This window comes from Denticeps clupeoides, chromosome 9 (genome assembly GCF_900700375.1).
Source record: "Denticeps clupeoides chromosome 9, fDenClu1.1, whole genome shotgun sequence".
NCBI lineage: Eukaryota > Metazoa > Chordata > Actinopteri > Clupeiformes > Denticipitidae > Denticeps > Denticeps clupeoides.
The window spans coordinates 4,522,797-4,532,446 of NC_041715.1; the positions used below are offsets into that span (position 1 = coordinate 4,522,797).

The 9,650-nt window shown below is 43.7% G+C and overlaps 1 protein-coding gene across 4 annotated transcripts in view; it reads left to right on the forward strand.

Annotated features, from left to right (window-relative positions):
• Window positions 1-9,014, forward strand: part of grb14 (growth factor receptor-bound protein 14) — a 42,905-nt gene extending 33,891 nt beyond the window's left edge. For all 4 annotated transcript variants that reach the window (XM_028991085.1, XM_028991084.1, XM_028991087.1 and 1 more), the window contains 8 exons: window positions 330-440; window positions 1,144-1,239; window positions 1,419-1,481; window positions 3,210-3,326; window positions 3,562-3,631; window positions 5,050-5,137; window positions 5,834-5,927; window positions 6,733-9,014. In XM_028991085.1, the coding sequence (XP_028846918.1) occupies window positions 330-440; window positions 1,144-1,239; window positions 1,419-1,481; window positions 3,210-3,326; window positions 3,562-3,631; window positions 5,050-5,137; window positions 5,834-5,927; window positions 6,733-6,879 (786 nt within the window). In that variant the 3' untranslated portion in view covers window positions 6,880-9,014. The remainder of the gene's footprint in view (window positions 1-329; window positions 441-1,143; window positions 1,240-1,418; window positions 1,482-3,209; window positions 3,327-3,561; window positions 3,632-5,049; window positions 5,138-5,833; window positions 5,928-6,732) is intronic.
• The last annotated feature ends 636 nt before the right edge of the window (window positions 9,015-9,650 follow it).

Consider the following 9,650-nt stretch of genomic DNA (forward strand, 5'->3'; position numbering starts at 1 on the left):
GTGTCACCGTGTGCTGTGCTGCAGTGTTTCACAATGGCAATCACTTCACTTTCCGCTTCATCTGACACGCTCACACTGGCCTCCATACGTTAAGTCGCCTCGCCGATATTCGTTTGTCTGCCACGTGTCTTTACAGTATTCTGGACAACCCGCATTTCTCACGTGTTCACACCAGGCCCCGGCGGGGGGATTTGTGTGGGAACGCGAGGCCGGGCAGCCCAGTCGGGAGTTAAACGGAGCGTCGCACGTGTCGGGGTGGATGGTTTTCTTGGGCCGTACAGCAGCGACAGCCGGCGCTATATTTTGTGTCTGTGTGTTTAACCCTTCAGGAGCCAAGGCACCTCCAGTTCATCGCAGAGTTCAGTGACAGTGACGTCTATACCCTGCTTTCGGCCCGGAAGGTCCATGGCGCTCCTACCGACTACGGTTTCTGTGTGAAGGTAGCATGATCCTTTTCTTTTTTTTTTTTTTTTTTAATGCTTAATCTGATAAAACGCCTTTGACTTTGGGGTTACGGTGGGTTTGTTGCACCAGGATTCATGACAAGAGCAAGGGAGCTGCGAGATTGTGGCAATAAACCTCATTAACCTTTGCTATTATGGCAGGCGCATTGTTTCGCGAAGGCTATCAAAATCCCCCCCCTTCTCCCCACCACGCGTCTGCCATCTTATCTGCGAGGGAAATTCTGAGATGGTGTTAAAATGTGCAGAGGAAGCCACTGCAAAGGGCAGAACGGCACGTACAGGGAAATAAGATGGCTGATAGGACCAAACACACACACACACACACACACACAATGTTCAAACCTGTTACTCATATACTGTAAACGTGTATTGCAAAAATCTAACTTTTTCCAAGTTAGAATTGACCAAACATTGACAAACAAAATATTTGTCTCGCCAAGTACTGCCACGTGGTCCCACTGCATTAGTTCACAGCTTATGTGAACGTTAATAAAAAGCCAGCACCACTAGAGGGAGCCTGAGTATCACCAGTATGAGAACCAAGGCATTACATGGCGGATGGGTGGAAAGGTGCAGCTCAGTCTAGTGCTGCTATGGTGAATGGGCCGAGTTGCTTTCGCAAGAACCAGTGTTAATAATTGTCCCGTTTTTTTTTTTTTTTTGCACTTTTTCTCTCCAGCCAAACAAGTCGAATTCTCCCCGGGACCTGAAGCTACTGTGTGCAGATGACGAGCAGACCAGAACCTGCTGGGTCACTGCCATGCGCCTCTTTAAGGTATAACAACCTTCCCAGCTCCCACCGTTCTTTCGAGTTCTCGTGTACTCGTTCCGTGCCGCTCATTATTTATACATCAAAACGCCATACCGGCAGTCCCAGAAGCCACCAAAAACGTGCAGCCTGACTGGTCACCAGGGCCCTATAGTCTGAGGCAGACTGTTGGTTTATGTTCGCAGTACGGCATGCAGCTCTACCAGAACTTCATCCAGCCGCACCAGAAGCAGAAGACGTCGCCAATGGTACGTGAACGGGCGTCACCCCATCGCACAACAAGGCATCGCTTGCATGGCAATGAGTGTGAAACCAAACCCCAGTAAAATTTATGCAGGCATTAAATTGATCAGTCACCCCATAAAAATATAAATGCAAGTTTTATTATTAGATTACATTGACAATTTAATGCACAGTGTGTCATGACTATTCAATTTCAACTGTACTTTTAGTTATTTGAATTATTAAAAAAAATTAGCAATGGCTTGTTATTAACAGTAATAATGTAATTTATAAACAGCATCAGACAGAATGATAGGCGGTAGATATGCGTGCATACCCAGAATATTTCAACACGACGCACCCACTCAGCCCCACACGTTGGTTTATTTTGGAACTGAGCGCCGAAACATGTCACACGAGCCGTAACCAGGCGACCCAGACACTGCTTGACAGAACTTGCTGAATTGGCACTTTTCCGTAATGAACCAGACGGGGCCGTTCTCTGCTTGCTGCAAAGCTCCAAAAATAGCCGCCGATCAGCTGCTCCCCAACTTAGAAACTCGTCACCTCGGCCTGGCCACCAGGGGAATGTGGAGCACAACCCGGCGCTGGTGGAGAACCAAACCTCCGCCAGCCACACGGGGTTAAACTTACACATATGAGCTGCAGGGTGTCCACACTTTTTATTATTTACATGTACATTTAGAACATTAATCAGACGCTCTTATCCAGAGCAACTTACAAACAGTAGTTACAGGGACAGTCCCCCCCTGAAGACACTCGGGGTTAAGTGTCTTGCTCAGGGACACAATGGTAGTAAGTGGGATTTGTACCTGGGTCTTCTGGTTCATAGGTGATTGTGTTACCCACTAGGCTACCACCACTCTATTATTATAGCAAGCGTTAAGGGGTGGTAGTAGCATGTTTGATCACACTTACGACGGTGCGGGTCAGGTGATCAATAGCCGTGGTCGTTGACCACGCCCCCCCAAGAACCGGAATATCTGGGAATTTGGGAGCTGACGGGAGCAGCAGGAATGTCGAGGTGGTCCGGGCCGAACACTGCTCACTTTGTGTGCGGCGCTCTGAGGGTTTCCAATCTTTCCGAGGGGTTTAGAGGCAGGGACCCTGCACCGCTTTAAACACCACGGGCAGTAAAGCCCGGCAAAGCCGCAATAAAAGAGGCATTTCCTTTTCTTAGTGATTAGAGGGCCTTGAGACTATGACGGCTTAAAGCTCCACAGTCTGAGCAACAATGTGTCTCTCTTTCCTCTGGACCGTCAATCTTTGGTAAATCACAGAACCACACACTCACACACACACACACACACACACACACACTAGAATCTTTTAAAAGGTCACTATTTTTTGTCATTTATTTCAAAAAGGTAAACCTTCATGTAAATTATATTCATAACAAGTAAAGCGTTTTTTTCTGTTAATAAATGAGGATACTTGTGAAAATGTCATATACAGTACATGGGTGGGGCTGAAGAACATATAATTAGATTAGAAATAAAATGAAAGGATGTAATTTTTACTGAGAATAAATATTACGCAGCGGAAACACTGGGCGGCGCTGCAGCTCTGCAACGGCCCGGCTTCGACCCGGCTTCCGCTCATCTCTCTAATTGTGAGTGTGTGATGAAGCAGAACTAATTCCCCTGTGAACCCGCGTCCGATGTCACACCGCTGGTGTTCGCGTTTCTGGCTCGGGCCGCGTTTTAATGTCCGCTCTTTCTGTGTGCGCGCAGAGGAGCATCTCCGAGAACTCGCTGGTGGCCATGGATTTTTCAGGGCAGAAGAGTCGCGTGATCGAGAACCCATCTGAGGTGCTGTCTGTGGCTGTGGAGGAGGGGCTGTCGTGGAGGGTGAGGCACACACACACACACACACACACACACTGTCATCTCTACACTTTCATAAATGCATTTAATTTGTGGCTTCAGTTATATTACAATAACTGGAAAACCAAATTACTTTCCTTTTTAAGGACCTATTGTGTGTTTGTGTATTGTTGTGACCCTTGTTTCTGTGTATTATGTGTATTTGTAGTCTGTTTCCTGTGCTTTATCCTGAGCTTGTGGACGTGTGTCTGTTCCACAGAGGAAAAGCTGCCATCGTCTCAGCTCCCACGGAAGCCCATCCACGTCCCAGAGCTCCATGTCCACCATAGGTCAGCACCAGCTCTGTTCTTTTTTTTTTTTTTTTTTTTTTTTCTCTCTCCCATTTATCTGTGGAGATCTCTGGAATGAGCGTTGGTGTCCGCAAGTAATATGCAAATGTGAGATGATCCAGATGGTGATCAGTGTCTGGATCTTTTCATTCGTCCTTGGCCACGTTTGATTTAAAGTAGCAGTTCATTACAGACGTATCAGCTTCATCTTGATGGTGGAACGATTCCTTATCGGGAGAAAGGCATGTTTGGCACCAGGCTCCAATGTTCTTGCATTATGCAACGTTGGCAACGAGCGAGCCTGTCCCTCCACGGCACTACAGCACCCACCAACAGCAATGGCTACAGTTAGCTGCATGTGCACAGAATGCACATATCTGTCGGGCGAGATTTGGCCGTTAACTACGTCTCAAGCGGACGCAACACCAAAAGCCGGCAGACCATAGTCCCACTTCAGTCTTGTGTGCAAACATTTCAATTAATCTAAACCTGAAAAGTTTGCATTTTGGTATTTTTCAGTCAAGCCATGGCCGTCTTAGCTAGCAGCAGAGGTGGGCAGAGTAGCCAAACGTTTTACTCTAAAATAAAAATATTCAAGTACAAGTACAATGTTGTCATCCAAAAAAGTACTCAAACGAGAGTACAAAAGTATGTAGTAACAAGTAAAAGTAAAAATTAGTATAATGTTGTGAACCTACTCTTAGAAGTAGCTTGTTGCAAAAAAAGTAAATGTAAGAGAGTAAACGTAACTCATTACTGCTATCAGCGGTGAAGATTGTGTGCATCTTTTGTCACCATGACACATGCATCCAGAATCCGATTGTTTCATATGGGATGCGTGCCTAAATAGAGGCCGAACCTCTGCAGACCTGAATAGTGTCGATCTCTGACCTCTGTACGTTGTGGCGCATTAACGCGTGACCAACGGAGACGGGGCATCACAGTGGCGCGAGGAAGGAGAAAAGTGTTGCATGCTGTTGGTCTTCCAGGTGTGTTTTGACCATTAACGTTGCTTGTTGGCAGTGTAGAAATATCATGTTATACCTAGAGACCTACTTTTCAGTTTGTGAGGTATAGTTATATAAGTGCATTATGTGGTGGGGTCGTGAGGGTGGTGCACAGTAATGGTATTAACCACGCCTACTTTCTGAGCCTGCAATATGGAGCATTTGATAAAAAAAAAAATCTGAAAATAATAATAATTTATAAATCTTCCACTCTGAAACACTAGGGGGAGCCATGGAGCAAAAATTGAGCAACTTTTGCTTTTGCCATATTGCTAAATTGCCACGCATTTGTTGTTCTAGACCCAAAAACTCAAACTGGAGCCTTTGACAATAGACTGGAAAACTCCAGTTGCTGTTCTGTTGTGAACTGGTCTAGGCATTTCCAGTACACCATGTCCTTTTCCTCCTCAGCTATACACATGGCGCAGCCCTGGTTCCACAGCAAGCTGTCACGGGACGAAGCTCAGCGGCTGATCGCTCAGCAGGGCCTTATTGACGGGTAGGACGTTTAATCTTAAAAAAAAAAAAAAAAAAAAAAGAACTCTCATGATTGATCCGCCGCAGCATATCTGGAAGGACCTCCTGTCCTTTTGTACTTTAAATGCAGATGTGGAGGTTAACGATACACAGATAACACTACAGTCGGGAAATTCCGCACCTTTGGACAAGCGGCAGATGGGATTTTCCAAGAATCTATGTTCACACTGTATGGCACCGGTGCTGTGTAGTCATTTAAAGGGGAGGTGCACCTAAATAACACACAACCTGCCTGCATTGTAGGTGTAAAAGAGTTTTTGTGTGTGTGTGTGTGTTTGTGCACATATTTGAAACAGATGCAGGAATTTGGCTGCAGTGAATCAAGCTTTTGGTATCCGTACTATCTGCCCCGAAGCCTGACCTAGAAACCGATAGCATCTTGTGCTAAATGTTTTATTTGAGTCTGGTAGGCTGCCAGCGTCTGTGTCTGATATGAGAGGCATCGTGTCTCTTCACATACCTGCCCTAACAACTAGCTTTGTTAAAAAAAAAAAAATGCGAGTAAAAAGCGTAAATGTGTGGGGGTTTTTTATATGGTAATGCAGCTTAGGTTTTGTTTGCAGTAGGTTTGTAGGCTGCAGCGGGGAGACGTGAGGGAGGGCGACGTGACTGGAGTTGTGTTTGGTTTTCGATGCTGAAGGCGTCTTTTTGTCCACAGGGTTTTTCTGTTAAGGGACAGCCAAAGCAACCCGAAGACTTTTGTCCTCTCACTGTGTCACGCACAGAGAATCCGACACTTTCAGATCCTACCTGTGAGTTTCCCTCCTCGCCACCTTCTCATATTTAATGGGGAGGGATGACGGTGACCTCCCTAACCCCGCTGTGTGTACTTTACTTGTGTGTGTGTGTGTGTGTGTGTGTTTGGGTATCTGGGTGTGGCTGTATATATATGGCTTTGTTGCCGTCTATGTGTGCGTTCGTTGGGGCTTATCTTTTGTGTGTCTTTTTCCATATGTGTGTGTGTGTGTGTGTGTGTGTGTGTGTATATACACATGTTTATTTGCATACATGCATGAGCCTTGACTGGTGCAGTGCTTGTATGTTGTGTCTATGTACACGTGTGTATGTGTACATTCCTTCATGCCTATTTGTCTTAACGAATGTATAAGTGTGTATAGCTGTGTGTGTATATGTGTGTATGCACGTTTGCATGCGTATGTGCGTGTTTATCATTTGTGTGTGCATACACACATACAGTGAGTGTTTACATGCGTGTTTACATGCATGCACAATCATGTCTGCAACTTTTATGTTGTGCATACTCACATATGTGTGTTTGTATACAAGTGTGTGTATGTCTTGTGTGTCTCTCTGTGTGTGCATTTATTGCTGCTTATATTTTGTGTCTGTATGCGTATTCTGTATGTGTGTTAGTCTGTCTGCAGAGCCACTGGTTCCTGTATGTTGTATTTGTGTACACGTGTGTGTGTGTGTGTGTGTGTGTGTGTGTGCACTCATTGATACTTATTTGTTGTGTGTTTCTCTTTGTTTCTGTGCATCTGCATATGTGTCAAACTGTGCACTCATTGATGCTTATATTTTGTGTGTGTGCACTAGGTGGAGGACGAAGGCGAGCTGTTCTACAGCCTGGATGAGGGCCACACCCGCTTCACCGACCTCATCCAGCTGGTGGAGTTCTACCAGCTCAACCGAGGAGTGCTGCCCTGCAAACTAAAGCACCACTGTGCCAGGATCACCCTGTGAGGAGCCCCCCCCCGCCCCGCCCACCCGACACACCTTCATCATCATCGTCGGACGGGAAGGGCGGGCACGAGCTGAGGAGGAGGGGGAGGGGTTCGCCGTCCCATCGTCCCGTGCCTTGGATAGGAGACTCAGACTGGAGCAAGTGCAGAAGGCTGCTGGTCTCCACTCATTTCCAACCAACTTACAGACACACACACACACACACACACACACACACCAATCTTGGTCACGAGCGCCGAGAACAAGTGCATCCTCTTGGTTAAAGGGCATGTGACACCTGGCGAGGGGAAGAGACGGTAGATGCCCGTAGCCGTTCGGAGAGGAGGATGCCGCTATGGTGCACTCTGTCCTAACTTCAGTTCATGTACTGTATATAAATGTAGAATTGAATTTGTTTTAATAGTATAAAACATTGTCTCTTTCTTTTTTTCTTTTTTTTTTTAAAAAATAAGCTCTTTGTGAATGAGAAGCTTCTCGAATCTATGGTAGCAAACTGTCAATCGAATTCCGACAATTGACAGGTGTGGCCCGTGTTGCCATGTGAACGGATTTGGGGGGGGAGCTATGGTACAGCCATAATCCTTGTGCACAATGAAAACTGAAGCCGTTATTATTGTTGTTTTTATTTGAATTATTTTTATGTCAGGAGGATATCACAAATCAGGGGTGAGGATTTGACAGCTGTAGCTCCTACAGCATTCCTCTCTCTTGGGTAAAATATTCTTTTCTCTCTCTCTCTCTCTCTTTCAATATAATCACATAACAAAATATTCAGGTATTTTATATATAATATAATATATATAAAATTTTCGTTGTTTGAGACGTGTGGTTACTGGGTGCGAATGCATTTCTGTGCATGCTGTTATAAGCTGGTATGTGACTGTTGTAGTGGCCTAAAACACCAGCGGCAAAATGCACTTACTGTATGGTACTCTACTGTACAATCTGGAATGTATCGATTGCATTTTAATCTATACCAACACTGCACCATTGAATAATGTAGTAGCATCATATGGTTTACATTTTAGAGAGGTTTTTTTTTTTTTTTCTCAGAGCGAAAGATGGTATCATGACATCAAGTAACGGTGTCAAGCATTGATGATCACTTACTATACCTGAATTGTTGTACATTTGAAATGATGATGATGATGATGATTATTGTTGTTATTTGACTGTTTTATTGCAGATTGACTGTGTGCATCAGTTGATTTCCGGCATAATGTGGATGGCAAGGCCACTACCATAAATTTACAGTATAAATATGTGGTTTCTTAAAGCTACGCCATGTCACTGTATCACACCACGCTTAAGAAGAAGAAACAGGGATTATATACCACAATGGACGTGTATTGATAATAAAAGAAAATCGTTAATATGAAAAATACTACTGACCAAAAGAGAAATTTACTTTAAATTGAGCAAAAGAAAAGTAAAAGACAGGACTTTTTATCTGTTAAATAAACAGAAAATGGTGCATTCAAGATGTCACGAATGTCACAGACGGCATTGCCTTGTAAGGTCAGTTTGCACTCTCTTGAGTCCATAAAAAAAAAGTCATATTTAGAACAAGTTGTACGATGAACAGAAATTTCAAAATTGTTTTACATCCTTTTCTGAAAAGATTGCATTGAAATGGTGTTAGATGACAATGTTAATTGCACTGTAGTTTAAACACTGGTAACAGTTACTAATGAGTCATAATGACTGTTAAAAAAGACTTTTAATAATGTATAGAGTACCAGTTTCTTTCTTGGGCATCTGCTCATTCATGTTTTATTATTATTATTTTCTTCTTTTTTTTTTACAGACAAAATTAGTGTAGTGTTTGTGTAAGAACCATGTATATATAATTTATACCTTATAAACAATTGTCTGTGTCCATTCTGTTTCCACACATGGCATACTTATAAGGTGTATTTTATTGTTTTTTTTTATTTTACATTTCCTACTTAACACCGTTACAGGCGACAAGTAGATGACACCTCAAAGGGAATATCATTATTTACTAGTGACTGATCGCTTGATTAAAATGTGTACATTTAAAAAAAAAAATCTATTTTTGCTTGTAAATAAGAAATTAAATGTACAATTGTGTTGGCTGCAAGTCACCCTCTTGATTAAAAAAATATTTCAAACTCGTTTGATTAGAAAACATTAGAACTTCTCCAAACAAATGAAACGGGCTGTTTTCAACGTTTCTTTTTTACATTTACAGCATTTACAGATAAATGCTGTAAATGTAAATGTAAATGTACTCGTCCGCCACATCGACAGTCAAACAAGAGGGTGGGACACAAGCGCACCGCAAAGCAGCGCCGCTAGATGGCAGCCGTGGCCTTCTTTACGGCTTAATTATTATCATTATTAATATTATTATTTGACCCAGAACGATTATCTTACTTTTGTTTTTACACACCGGCAGCGTCTCTTTTTCTTTCTTTCTTTTTTTTTTTTTTTTTTTTTTTGCGTGTGTGGAAATTTGCTTGAAAAGCTGGAGACGGAATCGCGGTCTTTGTCGAGATCCACGTAAAGCAGCAGAATTTCTCTTATTGACGAGGGGAATCGATGATGCGCCGTGGCTATTAATGAATTTGACACTGCCTAATTGATTTTCTGAAGTCGCTCCCGTCCGTCCCCTCGTCCGCCGGGCCCGTAATTACGAGCGACGGTACGTGAATGCCTACTTCGAAACCATTAACACTTCCCGACATCCTGTACCGGGGCCCGGAACCTCCTCCGCGGAGAGGCGGCGTCTAAACAGCCCGTGGACT